The 17,220-nt window shown below is 38.6% G+C and overlaps 1 protein-coding gene across 1 annotated transcript; it reads right to left on the bottom strand.

Moving 5' to 3' along the window:
• Nucleotides 1-3,206: 3,206 nt before the first annotated feature.
• Apoh (apolipoprotein H) lies at nucleotides 3,207-16,473 on the bottom strand. Its single transcript, XM_010616806.2, has 8 exons — nucleotides 16,351-16,473; nucleotides 15,784-15,960; nucleotides 14,075-14,171; nucleotides 12,749-12,825; nucleotides 10,676-10,864; nucleotides 8,117-8,296; nucleotides 5,221-5,418; nucleotides 3,207-3,823 (listed from the first exon to the last, which is right to left on the bottom strand). The coding sequence occupies exons 1-8, from the start codon at nucleotides 16,412-16,414 to the stop codon at nucleotides 3,768-3,770; spliced, it is 1,038 nt and encodes a 345-aa protein (XP_010615108.1). The 5' UTR covers nucleotides 16,415-16,473; the 3' UTR covers nucleotides 3,207-3,767.
• Nucleotides 16,474-17,220: the final 747 nt, after the last annotated feature.

The following is a 17,220-nucleotide window of genomic DNA, read 5'->3' as shown; positions in this document are numbered from 1 at the left end:
ACATTGTTTTCAGGGCCAAATATAGATGTTGACTTTGGTTATGGGTTGAAAACGCATGCTTTGGAAACTTAATCCCAATGTAACCGTGTAGGAGGTAGACCTTAATGACAGGTGCTCTTGGGTCATGAGGGCTCCAACTTCACAAATAGATTAATGTTGATTATAAAAGGACTAATAGCTACTAATTCCATTTCTTGGTATCTTGTGCATGTCCCGGGGCCATGTGATGCTTTCTGTCATGTTAAACATGAAAAGGCCCCTATCAAAACAGCCACTTGATCAACTTTCAGCCCCCAGAACTATAAGAAGTGAATTTCATTTCTTTATAAATTACATATTCTCTAGTATTCTGCTGTGACAGCACAAAACAGACTACGGCAGCTGTAATACATTGCTTCACCCAGAAGTTCTTGAAAATATTGGCAAGGAAAAACATTTCCAATGGGAAAAATTTGGGGCATGCCCTTTATGGAAAAAAGATGTGGTCCAAGATTAGAATGTGTATATGAACTCATGGGCATTGACAAAGTACTTAAAAGCGTCTGAGAGGAGAAAGATCAGTAGATCGAGAACAGAGTAGAAGCATGTGAATGGATAAATATGTGGTGGGGGGTAGTATGAAGATCTTTATAGCAAACAATCAGACAGACAAGAAGAGTTAACTGGTTGGTAGCAGCAAGCTTCTATCGTGGCCATCCCTGTACTCGCTGCGTGGATCTGAGAATGAAGTAGCCATGGTGCTAAGGATGGAAACAGTGCATGGACTAAAACGTGGTCTTGTATTTACAGAAACTGACCCATCTACTGGCATGACTGAATTTCAGCCTGCAAGCAACGGAGTCCAGATACCAATGGTGAGCCCTTGAATTGACACATCCTCTATTAAATAAACCTATTGGCACACGTGTTATCAAGTACTTTCTCCTGACATTTTCTTGATCTATTCATCTGTTGTTGGGGACTTTAGGCCATTGACATAGCTTAGATTTTGTGAATTGGGTTGTAATAATTACCCATATTTGTGGCCCATAGAAACTGAGAGACAATAAATGTTTAGTATTTTGAGTTGCTGAATGTGGGGAGTAATTTTTATGCAGCAACAGATAACAATGCAGGAATCATTTTTAATCTGGGATCCATTAAGCACAGGGAAGGAGGGAAAATGTTTGAAAAAGTAGTGAGTTATTACCTCAAAAAGAACTTGGATAAAGAAGCATAACTTGCATAGCCCAAAGTCCAGTAGTGCTCTAGAGTAAGTTTTAAGATGCAGAAACAGAGCCAATAATACACAGTTGGATACTTTGCTGCTCAAAGTATGACTTCTGCAAAAAGTGTCAAAGAAACACAAGTATCTATTGACTATCAGGTAAATTGTTTCACTTACCTTTACTATTTCACACTTAAAAGTAGATTCCTATTTTCTTCTCTGATCATTTAATAAAATTTACTGATAGGTATTTGATCGATCACCTAAAAACTAAAAATTATCAGGAGAAATACAGTACTCATTGCTAAAGTGCACTGACTAAATTACAGTGTAATTTTGATATAAACATTCATGTATGGAACTTTTCTATATCTTTTGCAAAAGCAAACCAAAGATACTCATTAAATTGCCAATTATCAGGCATAATTTGGCTCATATATTTTTTTCTTCAGATAATTAAAACCATACATTGGATGTGTGAAAGCTCACAGAACATCAGAGCCCACTTGGAATTATTAATACATTCCAGATGCTGGGTACATGTCCCCTACCTAAAACATATAAAAATACATTATCTGTATGTTTTTTTTTTGTTTGCCTTTTGTTTTGTGTGCTTTATTTTGATGTTCTATGTGTTTTTGCAACATTCTAAGCTGTCCCAACTCTTTTTTAAAAACAGCCGTGATAGTGCCACCCACTTATGAGGCATCCCAATGAGATTATATGGGCAATTAAAATGTCAGAATGCTGCTATACAAGTTGATAAATAGCTATTGCCACCAGACCACCAACTCTTTTCATAAAACTCTTTTCCCACTTTCTCCCAGTTTAGCAACTAAAAGATAATGCTGGCATATGTGGGGCTTCCAGCCTCACCCCGCACCACCAGTTCCCACCCAATGATTTGTGACTGCCCCATGCCATCCTAGTACAACCTTCAGATATAAATGGTAAATATTTAGATAAACTGTCCTCATCCAGTATGTTCCTTCGCTTGGTGTGAGCCAGGTTATAGGACTTCCAAAATTCTGCATTATGAAAAATGGTCATCATAAAGGAGGAGATAAACCTGATCTGAGAGTGTTTATTGAGAAGCACTCAGAGACTGAGCAAATGGTTTGGAGCTTGAGTCTGTAGTAGAAAGACCCCAAATAACCACCCATCAAATGATACCAGAGAAAGTCCTGATTACATACCCTTACCATTTCATGATTCTACCAGTGGCCAGCCCAGTTGATTCCCCTCCTGAGCGAAGAGAAAGAAAGAAGGTGGCATAATGAGGACTGAGAAGAGAAATAGCCATTTGGACAGTAGAGGAGTGAACAAACTTTGGACTATAAGGAGTAGAACTAAGTAGCCTATAAAAGGGTTTCTAAGTAGAGCTGAGGGTCTATATAGGGATTGTGCTCATGAATGTAAAGTGGGACCTATCAGCATGATTGTGGGATTTTCCTTTGTGTCCCAGCAGTATCCATCTGCTCAGCTGTAGGCAAAAGGAAGGCAGATAGAACCTTGGGTAAGTTTGGCCAGCCAGCATGTGCTGCAGAAAAAGAGAAAACCGAAGTTCAATACTTTTAAAGGAGCAATGTCAGTGACTATCAACTTTCTCATCACTGGGACACAATATGCAGCACCCACAGCTTACAGGACAACAGGCTTAATTTGCTCACGGTTTAAGTCCATGAACAGCTGGATACAAGGCAGAAACACCATGGCAGAAGGGTGTGGCGGAGCTGCTTAACTCATGGTTTCCAGGAAGCAGAAGAAAGAGGAGCAAGAGGCAAGAGAGCAGATATAGACCACAAGGCCACATTTCTATGACCCACCCAGACATACTTAACTAATGTTTTACTAATGCTTTACTAATCTGCTAGGTGTTTCTTAATCCAATCAAGCTGATATATCAGGGTTAATGGTTACAGTAATCAATCTTGGAAAAAATCGTTTTGGGGGCATTATATAATCCCAACATCAAGAATTCTGATCCAGTTCTATTGACTTGGAAACTCATGCTTCTTTCTTCATGATGATGCTTATTTATTTATTGGGGGGGTTACTGGGATTTGATCTCAGGACCGTGTGCTTATGAGGCAGGTGGTGGCAGGAATGAGCTAAATCCCCAGCCCCTGATGCTTCTTAAACTTGACACAGCATAAAAACTACCTGAGAATTGTTATGAATGCTGATATCTGTGCTGTCCTCAGAAATTCTGGGACACGGTACTTTTTTGTAATAGGTAAACAGGGAATGCTGATTGGAGGGGGAGTCTGTGAACCAGTCTATAAAAAAATACTGTGTTATAGGTGTTTTATGTGAAAATGCTTGCGAGTGGGAGTAAGCAGGTGTGCCCCGGGTTTCCCAGATAACTTTTTCCACTCTGCACCATGAAATGATGATATTCCAAGACTATGGGTGTCTCAATCAAATAACATAACTAAAAATGAGCTCCCATGATGAGTGATGCTGAAATGGGGGAGGCAATAAATTCAGCAAATTTATTTTTTTCACTTCCCCTAAGTTCCTTGGAACACACAGAAACACTTCAGTTTGGAATATGACATCAGCATGGCTTCACATCCCACGCATCCGTTTTCCAGAAAGCCAAAGAACTGTGTTCTGTTGGGAGAGAAAAACATGCATATTCTAAGAGATACAATCACTTCTCAAGTGTGTTAGATACAACAAACTTAATTACATGAATGAGACCATTTAATGTGTAGTTTAAGTGATGGAAGATGGCACAGAGGCTGACAAGGGACTTCTCTGCAAGAGAGACAAGAGAAGGCTTTGTGAACTCTGACGATCAAAATTTAATAAAAAGTTATCAGCTCTTTATTTATCCTCAAGTATACTAATTGCTGCAACTACCTGGAAGCCATAAGAAAGAAGAGCCTAAAATATACATTAATAAAGTTCTGATTTTTTAAAAAAGTACATCCTTTTCTAGTAATTTACTGACTTATACAAACTTACTGTACTTTGTCAATTATAGTATTTAACAACTCAGCAGGGTTCTGCTACCTTTTGGACAATAGCAATTTATTCAGTGCACTGCTAAGCATTTGTAGTTGTAATGCTAATAATGCTATTGCTAATCATGCTAATAATGTTATTTCACATCATGTGTAACATTTCTAATAATCAAACCAACCCTATGGAGTGAGTGTTATTTAATTAGTTATCATTTCTTTTTCCTTCTCTAGCAGTCACTTCTCACATAAATCTCTTCTTAGTTCCGTCTACACTCAACTGTCCTTTCTCTGCTGCCATCGTAACATTGTCATCATTCTTGGAAGATTTCTAAACCTAGAGCCAACAATAGCTTCAGCTGTGAGCTAGTTCTTCCTTCCTAGCAACAAAGATACCTACAGCCTAAATCCAAGGTTTGCATTTAGTTCTATTGAGCTGTTTTTTGTTGCTGTTTTTGTTTTTTTGGTACCAGGGATCAAACTTGGGTCCTCAGGCTTGTGAGGCAGGCAGAGGAACCACTGAGCTAAATCCCCAGCCCATGCATTTAGTTCTAAATGGTAGCTGTTATATTCTCTTTAATCTCACATAAACATCATCTTCCTTAAAATAATTTGCTGTATTGAATACTTTGCTCTAAAGAATAGTTTTCAGATGAGGCATTGATAAAGGAAGAAAACAACATTAAGAGATCTATAAACAATTACTACCACCATAAATTCTTTCTAATTTGGGACAAAGAGTTATTCAATATTTGATTCAGTATTATTATTCAAGCCTAACTTAGAAGTATACAAGATGGTAGAATTCACCTTGGCATTCACTGAGTGAAACCACGATCCTGAGTTATGAGGAAAAAAAATTGGGGAGTAAAATATTGATATTGGCTAACCTTGCTTTACCTGATGGTTGCTCCCTGTCAGCCCTCTTTTTAAAACTTCAGGGGCCAAACGGATATGGCTTCTTGGAGTCATTATATAACAAAAGTGCTGCTTGTGGTGAGGACCGAGTGGAAGTCCCCACTGGACATTCCAGGGTCCACTTACCTTTGAAACATTTGGGGATTTCAATGGTGCCATCTATGCACTGAGCCTCCTCTGTGTAACTGCACTTCTTCTCTTTATTTTTGCAGAAGAAAGACACTTTTTCACCATGTAGCATTCCATTCTTAAATTTTTCCTGGAGCTTTACTCTCTCTCCTTGGTACAGCACGGTGGCTTTTTTAACAGATAATTTACAAGACGCTGAAAAAGAATATCTGTAGTCAAGACTTAAAAGTCTAGCGCATCTTTCTTAGATAGAATATGGGGGAGTAACTTTTGTTTGGGTTTTTTTGGGGGGGTACTGGGGATTGAACCCAGGCCTTTGTGCATGCCATCATGTGTCCCCCAAAATAAAACCTAACCAGAAAATAAGCCCCAGTTAAGACTGTCAGCCAGATGGATGCATTAGTAGCACACAACACAGAAATATTGAATTATAAAATAATAATATTAACATATAGTTAAATATAACAAATAATATTGTTGATATTAATGTTTAAAATAAGTAACAATAGGAATTAAAATTAAGTACTTGTAAATATCCAAGTGGACACCTTTGGACAAGAAATAAATAGCTATGTAAACGGATGAACTTGAGACTTATTGCCCAATGACCAATCGAGTATGAACACCATGCACAAATAATGTACTTATTTTAAAACAAACATGCCTAATATGAATCTTCATAATCCAATACCTCATGTGTTATACTATAACATACTTAATGCACTTATGTGAAATCAAGAAACATTTTCTGAATTTTGCTGCCTGAAATTTTTCATTGCTTTGTATGAACCATCACTCTTAACTGCCATCATTTTTGTCGCCACACCTGTCTCGTAAGTCTTCAATTACCACTTGATTTAATGGAAACTGTGTGAGGCCTGGCCTGCAAGAGGTCCTGATTTGGGTGAAGAATTCACACCATGAAATGCGTTGTGTTGTCAGTGCACTATGAGCAGGCCACCTGGACAAGAAGCGCTCACTTAAGGAGAGCTTTATTGCTGGACATGAGAGATTGGAGCCAAAGATTGGACTCCAGGAAACGGAGTCACAAGAAATTCAGGCTGGAATTTGGGATTTAGAGAATGATGACGATGTTCCAGAAGAAGATGACATGACTATATTTGAATAAATGTAGATTGTTATATCTGAATAAATGTAGATTGTTGTATACCAAAAACAAAACATTCCCTGAAAATAAGCCCTATTGCATATTTTGGAGCAAAAATTAGTAAGACTCAGTCTTCTTTGGGGGGAAATATAGTAGGTGAACACACTACCACTGTTACATTCCCAGCCATTTTTATTATTTTGAGACAGAATGTTACTAAATTTCCCAGGCTGCCCTTGAACTTGCACTTCTTTTGGCTCAGCCTCCCAAGTGCCTGGGATTACATGTATGTGCCACCATGCCCAGCTTTAGAATATAACTTTTGAGGCAGTAGATGAGTACACCTGAAGCAAACTGATCAAGACAAGAGGATTCTGAAAATGTACACAGTGAGTAATGTCAGTGTGATTGCTAATCGCTGTTCCCTACCACCAGAAGTATTACTCATTCTGAAGTGGCTTTTTCTTTCCCTACAGCATCAGTGCAAGGTCAGAGCAGAAGCACCACATTCTCAGCGTCAGTGAAAATGAAATTCCTTCATGTAAGCTTTTGTGTGGATGCACCAGCTCATTTGAAGGTGGTAGCCCCACCTTCGCTCCCAGAGCCAGCCAAGGGAGCAGCCCACAGCTAATGATGGACTGATAAAGGGATACAAACAGCAGAACACCTTGTCTCTTGCTAGGATCAACTCTTGGAGAGAATTCCTGCTCCAGAACTGCTAGTGGGATCAAAGTGAAGCCTTATGGTAGCTGAGACCACATCCTTGTTTAAAACATACCAACATTCATATCACGTGGGAATTGGGTTCAAATGCAAATTCCCAGGTGCCATCCCACATCTACAGAATAAAAAAAAAACTCTGAGGGTAGAGCCCAGAAGTCTATGTTTAAAGAAGCCTTCTAGGGGATTCAGATGCACAGTGAAGTTGGAGCACCCATGTCCAACCCTATCTCTCGTGCTACATATTCGGAGACAATCAATCAATTGCATTTGAATGCTTGTCTCAGAATTGCCTTCTAGGGGATTCCAGTCTAAGACACTGGTCATTCATCGTTTTGCCTGATTTGCCCAATTACTTTTTCTTTTTTTAAACTGGCTAGCCCATAGAAACTTGAGCAGAGAGGCAGTGGTACACTGCTATTCTTTGCATAAGCATGACACTGACTGGATCAAAAAGAAACACCTGACTCAGGAGCACCCATCATCTTAGGGAAAAGTTGTCAGCTGATAGCAAATCCTTTAGCTGAGAAGTCCTACTTATAGAATCAAACCAAGATCAGGTAAGAAGAGAGAGACACAGATATGGCAGAACCCACTGAGATAGGGGAAGAGTAGCAGTGGTTCTTGACTTTAAGTTTCATTCTTCGGAAGTATCATTTGCATTTCATTTCCTCCTCTGTGTATGTCCTTTTAATAAACAAACTCCCATTTCCTTGAGCTAGCTTGGATGGGCAATTGGCTTTTGCAACAAGAACCTTGACTAGACAGAGAAAAAAGATGTATGCTCATGGACAAAGACTTAAAAGCAAATTTAGGAAGCCTCAAGGATTGTGCACCATATTATTAAGGCTTACAAAGAATCTGTTTATTTCCTACAGCTGAAACTCAAGCAAGCTTCCTAAGGATGAGGCCTCCCCAATGTACACGTAAGTCCTAAAGTCTTCCACATGACAGTAGTTCTTCAGCAGGTCAAGCAATGAATAGAAAAAACAAGAAAATGCTGGGTAGAGATGATTCACCAAATAAATTCAGAAACCTTGTAAGATCTCACCCCAATTTCCATACCTTTGCAGCTTGGCTGGGCAGACCAATTTCCCAGTTTGGTGCATTCAACTTCTTCCGGGCCATCCAGGCTATACGTATCGTGGCAACCATACATGGCTTTATCCTTATACAAAAGAACTGGTTTTGCAGCATAGTTTACAAATCCATTTTCTGGTCTTGATGGGAATGGGCATTTTACTTCTAAAAAGTTTGTTAAATAAGACATTAGTAATAAATAGTGTTGGGTCAACTCTATTCTGAGTGTTTCAGTGATTGAAATGCAATTTATAGGTACTTCATGCTGAATTATGTTCTTACTCTCTTACATTTTTAGGACTGGGTTTTTAAAACAAGAAACAACAATAGTCTGAAAGTAAAATAATGATATTCTACTAAGTTCTTTAGGTTTTCATGTATATAACTTACTTATTGCAGATTTATTTATTATTTATTGCAAATTTCCAAGTAGTCTAAGATGATGGGTTTGAAAGCAAAGGGGAAAATATTTTCTTCACTCAATAAACTGTGAAATTAAAACACAAAGACTGTACCCCCATGCATATTTGGTGTACTATTTTTTTTGGTTTTGAAATGTTAAACCAATATTGTCATTCTTGTCTTCAGATTATGCATGAAGACAGCATGAAATATGAGAAAAACAGTGACTGAGGTACAAGAAAACAAGTGACAAATACTTCTAGTGACTTCATTGCAAGCACACAAGGCTAGAGCTAGGAGCATAGTGTTCTTGGAAAGTAGTTTGATGAGGTAGCTAAGATTACAGGCTCCAGAAGCTGACTGCTAGGTTCAATTTTGGCTCTGTCGCACAGTGAATTAAAAAGTACTTTAATACTATTAAAAATATAGTGGCTTTTCCTTTCTTTTTCTTTCTTTTTTTTTTTTTTTTTTTTTTTTTTTTTTTTTTTTTTTTTTTCTTTTTGGTACTGGGTCTCAAACTCAGGACCTTATGGAAAGTTCCTTTCTATGAGGTTAGCCAGCTAATAAATGTAGAAGGAAAGTAACCATTTTGCAACCACCATTGTCATATTTGATAGAGCCAAGGATCATCAATGAACTCTAAAATGCCTGCAGAGATCAGATATTCATATGCGCCAATAGTCTCAAAGTATCACCCATGGGTTGTTTACTAATTCCAAAGAAAAAGGGTTCCTTAACCAAAAGGTGATCTGGCACATCCTGCCTGACCAGGGGACCACATTCAGTATGAACAATGGTGTGCCCACTGATACTGTGTGCTTTCTGCTGTTACAGAAGTATTCTTGATGAAAACATTTAGCTTGAATCTAATCACAGGCATATACCCAAGCAAATTAGATTATAGACATTCTACAAACAAATAGCCAGTGCTCTTCAAAAAATGTCAATGGAAGACAAGAAAAGACGCAGCAAATTATTCTTAGAGAGAACTAAATAGAAGGTGTGATTCTTAGTTACATGTTTCATAAAACAAAACACATGTATAAAGAATACTTCTGGATCATTTGGGAAACTCTGAATCTGAAGTAAATTTTGCATTTTTACTGATTTCATATATTTTATTATTATTTATGTTATTATTGTTAATAATTCAAAATATGCTAAATGGCTTGGGAATGGTGACAGTATAAAATGTCTTTGTTCTTACGTTCATCCTGGCATGCTTATGAGTAACTAATGTGTACAATTCATTTTGATATGATTTGGGGAAAATGAAGTATTGGTCTATGGAGAAAGAGAGAGCTAATGTCCACGTTAACACTTATATTCAGCCGAAGCATTGAAACAAAGGAAAAAACAACTTACTACTTAGAATTGGGGAGAATTAAGGGAGATGACATGTACACAGAAGGAAGCCAGTGGCTGGGCTACCATGGTGCTAGTTATCGTTACTGGTTATTCCCCTGTGCTAAAATTCACCTATGTTTTGAATCACTGGGTACATACCCATGATATCTAGAGCTAGAGAAGTTTAGGGCCCTTAGACTTACTCCTTGCATGCATGATCCCATCTATAATTTGTCTATTTGTTGTGTGGCTGACAAATTCAAGATAGTGGTGATAGATCGAGTTAAAGGGGGAAGAATTTCACACTTTTTAAAAGAAAATTAAATGTTTCTGCAATTTTTAAACTAACATAATGATTGCATAGACATAACAATTGGATGGCAACTCCGTTTTTGTCTTCCTCTCCTAATCCAGGCTTCTCTTCACCAACCTCACAGAAGTAGTCAGCTCTCTATGGATATACTCTGTCCTATCACACCTCTCTGACTTGGTGTTAGCTGTGCCCCTATGTGCCATGTCTGGCCCTCATTCTCCCTTCTTCCTCTAAGGCCCATTTCAAGGACCACTGCTTCTGGGAGCCCAGGAAGCTCCAAACAATAAAATACAAGATATTGAGTTAGCTCTGGGTCAGAAGCAGATTTGATTCAGCTGATATCCCCAATCCCTAGCACACTGTCTGGTGTATGGTAGACACTCAAACATTTGTTGAATGAAGTGATTTGAAGTAATTTTCTAACATTTTTACAAAATGGGTTTCTACATTCCCATAATTATCTTGCCATCTCATTCACGTACCCCTGCATTCTGGTAATTCAGTCCAATTCCCATGGGCTGTGCAGGTAATTGTATCATTTCCAAACATCGCATGATGTGGCAAACATTCAAAGACTGCTGTATCCCGATAGAGGGAGTTGTTTCCAGCTGATGGCTTATGCACTCTGAGTGTTGCAAATTTAGGTACTGGTGGTGGAGGGCAGGTTATGGCTGGAAAAAGAAAGAACCATCATTTCTATTAGAATAGGTGTGGTTTTAAAATATACTCTTCCCAGGGGCAAAAGAGAGAGAGAGAGAGAGAGAGAGAGAGAGAGAGAGAGAGAGAGAGAGAGAGAAGGTCCAAAGAGCAAACTTGAGAAAATTGCAAAATTTGATCCAACACCCAGGGTAAAAACAATTATAGATGCAAAATAAGAAAATGTGATACACAAATTAGATGTTCCAACCAATTACAAAAACTAAAAAGAAGGAAAAAATTAGGTCATGCCACTGCAAATCTGCCTTTTACAATAACTTGATGGTTAGATTTCCATACAAATCTTGGTTCTAAATGCTACCTTGGAAGATGTTTCTGGATGCAGAATTCATGGAGGACATTGCGGAAGGACCATGATGAAATAACGACTAGGGATGGCACATAATACCAAGTTATCTGTGACTCCTGAGCTCCATGCTAGTTAAGTTTGTTGGTTCAGTGTATTAAATATCTCCTGTTTTGAACATGCATGTATGAGGCTTGTATTTGTAGCTTCAATCACCCAGAGGCGTAGAAGTGGCCCATCACCCAGCCCAGACCAATACGGCGCATCAACAAGGGAAAGTTACAGTACTAATATAAAGGATAGTGCAGTCCAAACTGTGACTTAACTTGAATTCTCTCGGTCCTTAATTCTCAAAGTAGGATCCACGGCCCGCCAGCTTGTTGCTGAGGACCTTGTTACAAATGCAGAAACTTAGACCCCAACCGAGATGCGTGACTCAGAATCTACCCTTAAACAGGATGCGTAGGTGATTCATATATACATTAATGTACGAGAAGGATTGAAGCTAAGGTGGCCTTTCTATTTGCATCTAAAAAGAAAAAGTTAATTTACATAATTGGCATAAAGCTGCTTAGAAAGAAAACTATAAAAACCATAAGGATTCCTTCAGCTGAGTGAAAAACTCAATTTATCCTTAACTCCCCCACCCCTATTTTTGGTCAGTTTTCATTGAATTGGGATTTGGAACTGCTTTATTTCCACTTGCTTTTTCTGGGACAGATCTCCCTGAAAACCTAAAGAACCATAGCTATTATTCTGATACTTACGTCTTCTTGGGCAAAATGGAACTTACATAAATCACAAGTCAGAAAATATGAAAATTTTGCTTCTCTAGGGAAGCAAATCCCAGAGATGCCCCTGGCTGTTCAGAAGGTCACTGAGCATAACCAGAACAAGTTGTCAGTAACTTTTAGAGGAACCTCAGTACACTCTTAGGTGTAATAGGTGCTTAGATGGGCTTTTAGCTTACTGTAAATATTATTTTTGATTTGGCTGGTTGGTTGGTTGATTGGTTTTTTTATGCTATATTATTTGTCTCACTCTCTTGGAGAGAGGTGTCACCTCTGACTTTATAACAGTGCTGAGAGCAGAATCTGGCATATCCTAGATTCACAATTCACACTTATTAAAGATGTGCATGAATGAATGAATGAGAATCCAGAGTGTAAGGAAGAGGTTTGATTTCATTGTTTACACATCTCTTCGTCAAATGGTGACAGCCTCTGAGAGACTAATGCTACGCATATCCAAGCCTTTGCCAAAACATTGTAGGAGCTTTGGAGTTAACAAACCCAGCAATCACTGGCTCCACAGGTGGAAGATACAAAATGCATTCAGGAGTAAAATGTTTCCCTCTGTCTTTCCAGTGTGGGTTGTTCCATCTTCCAAAGCAGGGCAATATTAGAATGAATGTTTCCCATACGTGTGGTCAACCATCTTACTGAGTCAGGACTGAGGGGTTTCTGGGATGTGGGACTGTCCATGAGAAAAGCAAAATAGCTCTACACAAGCCAAGTGGCATCCTACCCATAAGAGGGACCAATAGACTCACGAGCACAGACAGGAAGCTTGGGGCTCCATTTTCCTTCCTCAGTGCACTTAGCTGAATTAGTTCCATTTAGATAATATCTGAAAAAGAAAAATTTAGTCTATCAATCTGTAAAATAAACTATTGGTGCTGTTGCGAATGTACTGGAGATTGAACCTCAGGGTTTGTGCACGCTATGCATAAGATCTCCCATGAACTACAGCGCCACCCGATGGCCTCAAACTCCTGAGCACAAGCAGCCTTCCACCTCAGCTTGCCCAGCAGCAAGGTTTCACCACACCTAGCAATACTATTGACTACTTTCCCATCTTAGGGTGCTATTTTCCTAAGGATCCTAACACTCATCCTAGGGCCCATAGAGTGCTCCAGACAGTGCTGCAGGTTTCCAGTGGAAGTTTCCACAGCTGGTGAGTACAGAAGCTTTACCCCTAAATCCCTCATTTCCAACCATTTTACCAAGTTAGCTGCTTCTTACATAAAACAAAGAACCACTTCTCTTTCAGGGTGACAAAAGTGACTCAAACTGAATTACCTCTTCTCTAATTTTCTTAGTACCTACTAACACAAATGTGTAAAAAGAATGAAGTCTATTTCCAATGAAAATGTAACACATACAAACAAAAGAAGATGCAACATTATGTCACTGAAGCCAATTTATTAAAGGTCATTTGTCATCAGATCTACCAGTAAACTGATGCTTCTGAAGAACTGTTTTTCTTTTTCATATATAGTGTTTCTTAGTCTCCGTTCCCAAACAAGAATCCTCAATAAGGTTGTGTTCCAGTGTACAGCCAATGTGCTCTAACAGTGTCACAGTGGATCTTTTTCTCCTTGGGCAGATGCGCTATATGACTAACCATAAAAGCTTTCTTCCTGGGCATGTTGGGCTGCATTAAGCAAGGATTAAGAGAACTATGTTTTATATCATCATACTCATGCTTCTCTATAGAATTCTGGGGACTACCAGGTTGGTTGACATCAGCCACATAATTAAAATACAAGCTTTAGTCCAATATATTTAATCTTATCTCAAGATATCACCCAGAGATGGTAAAGAGTTATCATTCCATTTTAATCATTTCAATGTACCTCCTCAGATGAGAAAATAATCAGGATACAGAAAAATTAGATGAAATGCATATTTCAATAATATTAGTTGTTATTTTCTACACGCCTTACCCCACCTTCAACACCATTGTAGAGTATATGATTTGCATTTAGCAAGACAAATCTAAAGGCTAGAAACAAAATATGGATAAGTCTTGAGTCTGGCTTAAGGGCACAGAAGTTTACTCTCTGTCAGCTCCTTCATCTCATGAAATTCCTTACCCAGGGTTACAAGCAAAACTGATCGTGTTGGGATATTCAAAAGTTGTGTAGCGTACAGCTCCGTTGTCTAAGATTCCAGCAAAAGGACACACTCTGGCTGTGATTCAAAGAGAAAAAGGTAAATTTCTGTTTGGAGAATTTTCCATTAAAATAAAAATATATAAACTCGTGTCTATCCCTTGATCCAATAACCCTACTAGTAACTATTCTAAGGAAGACATGTAAAATAAGGTAAATGATATATGCACTAGTACTGCTGGTAACAGAATTTGGACAGTCTAAATGCTCCCTTTCAGGGGACTGCATTTGAATCAGTCAACAGCTGAACTACTATGCAGCCAATAAAATATGAATTATGAAGGCTATAAAGACAACAAATTTTTATGATATGTAGCTGAAAATAGAAAAATATAAACTTGTGCATACTTTATGCAGTGATGCAAAAATATACATGTGGAAAATAACATTGTTCATATTTCAGATGTATTGATGATTAAAGCAAACTGATGAACCAAAATGATGCTTCCGTGTTTTTTTTTAAGATAATAGGGTTTCACCTTGCAGTTCAGGCTATCCTGGAGGTATCCCAAGCTGGCCTTGAACTCACAGCCATCCTCCTGCCTCAGATTCCCAAGTGTTGGGATTATAGGTGTGCACCACCATGCCCAGCCGCTTCAGTGATTGTTAATTACAAATTATATTTAGAACTCGGTGGTTAAGCACATGATAAACATGTGTGAGGCCTTGGGTTAGCAGTTTGGATTTTCTTAATAAAAAGCATACTAGAATAACTTGCATGAGCGCATATAGTTCTGACAATGGTCATGTCTATGTGATTAAAATAATGAGAGCTCAGATAGCTCCATGAACAATTTCTCCCTATTTCACAGTATCTATAATACTTTTTTTTTTTTTTTTGGTACTGGGGATCGAACGCGGGTCCTTGCGCTTGCAAGGCAGGCCACCAAACCGCTGAGCTAAATCCCAGGCCTCTATAATACATTTTGATCCTTCTTTACACCTTCAGTTTCTCACACCAGAGAGACAATGTGATATTTACATATGTGTTCAATTTACTTCACTTAAGAGTATGGTCTAACGGTGCATCTATTTATCTACAAATATCTCAAGTTTATCCTTCTTTATGGCTGAGTTATACACCATTATACGGAAAAACCATGTCGTTTTTATCCATTCATCGGTTGATGGGTATTTGAGTTTCGTTTGTTTTGTTTGTTCAAGTGCCTTTTTGGTATCGGTTTTATGTTTCAGAGCCCTTCTACTTGTCTTTTAACTTCTATGTTGTTGTTATTATTATTATTATTATGCACCAGGGATCTATCTCAGGACCTTGTGCTTGAGAGGCAGGGATGGCACCACTGAGCTAAATCCCCAGCCTACATTTCTATATTATTTTTTAACTTTGCATTATTTAACTTTAACTTGTATATTGCTTTCTTCTCCTTTGATTAGTCCAGAGCTCTTTTTTAAACCTCCCCTAGCTCAGGCTTTCTCTTACCTAGGTAGACCTATTGCTTCTACTTTCCTCTTGCACGGAGAACCTCCCACACCCCCTTCTCTCTCCACGGTCCTCCACCATGCAGCCTTCCGTAGCCCTCTGCATCCTGATCACAGCAGGGTGTGTCATTCCTCCCAAAATGTTCAGAACCCAGTGAGGGGAGAGAATATGAGAGGAGGCACTGACTTACGTGTACATTTCAGAGTATTCAAGGGCCAGGTTCCACTGAAAGGACAGGTAAACCTTCTCATCCCTCCCCGGGACACATAGCCTGGCTGGCAGTAGTATACTATCTGCTCTCCAGGCTCATAGGATGATTTCAATGGAGTAATCGTGGAAAATGGCACCTCCTCTGGCTGGGGACAAGCTGAAATAGAGCACAAAGCAGGTAGTTAAGAAATCTCTACTCATAATTTTAAACCCAGTTAGCCCATAAATGAAAAATATTTACTGCTAACAGTAATAAGTATAACAAATCCAAATCCACACCAAACATTTCATATGCAGTATCTCATCTAATTTCTTCAACAACCATTTGGAGGTGGTACTACTATTATCCCCATATTACAGGTCAAGATACTGAGGCTTAAATTGGCCAAATACCTTGGAGGAGCTTAAAACGTGACAGTACTAAAAAATGAGTATCAATTCAATCTGTCCAGTATCCACCCTGAATTTAAAGTTATAACTACTGACTTCTGACATATACTAGGGGCTTGGCTATATTAATTATTTTTCAAAAGCAGAAGTTACTTACTTGATCCTGCGATAGCAACATGGCACAGAAAACCTGAGAGCAAGACAAGCACTGGAGAAATCATTGCGAATGATTCACACTGGCACCTTGAGGGTGGTTTTCCCTGCTAAAAAAGAAGTTGCTAATATAAAAGTGCTTAAACATTAAACCACTTTTTGAGTGTACTTTTATCTTTGTAAATAGAAGATAAAGTATCATAATTGAAAGGAACTTTGAGACGTACATTCTTTAATCATTTACTCCACTTGTGTGAGTCTATTGGGAAATCTTTGGTAGGTGGTTTCTTCTTTTCATCCTCTTTGGTGGACGATGTGCTTCTTAATGGCGCAAAACAGTTCATTACTACATCCCACAGAAGCCTGATAATTGCTGGATCAGTTGACTTCTCACTCTCCATCTGTTGCTGTCTGTATGATGTACTCGGATCACCAGAAGATTGAAGCCTGTGTTTTATCCCCTTTATTACATAAACTCAGGACTGCCACTTACTTTCTGTGCCTCCTTTACACTGTTCCAAAATGGTGCTCCAATTCCATCTTTAAGGAAGTACCTAGATCTTTATTGCCCCAAACACATGCTTGACATCTTTTCTCACAAATTCTTCCCATTTCCCCTTCATCCTCATCAGAAACAATATCCTCCTTGTAGCTCTAGTTGCGGCCTTAGAGCTGTCTTTGAATCCTCATTATTCACTCAGTCAAATGAGCACAAACTCATTATCATCCATTCATACTATATTTTAAATCTGTCTAGACAGATTTCTGGATCTGTTTTAGGAATTAGAAACTTGACTCAAACTAGGATGCAAAGACGAAAAGAGTTTGAGCAGGAAGAGAGAGAATGTGCCGACAGTAATAATGTTGTTCTGGA

Source organism: Fukomys damarensis, unplaced genomic scaffold, assembly GCF_012274545.1.
Source record: "Fukomys damarensis isolate Sample0158 unplaced genomic scaffold, DMR_v1.0_HiC HiC_scaffold_23, whole genome shotgun sequence".
Classification (NCBI taxonomy): Eukaryota; Metazoa; Chordata; class Mammalia; order Rodentia; family Bathyergidae; genus Fukomys; species Fukomys damarensis.
The sequence above is the reverse complement of the archived record's forward strand: the minus strand, read 5'-3'. Positions and strand labels throughout refer to the sequence as shown.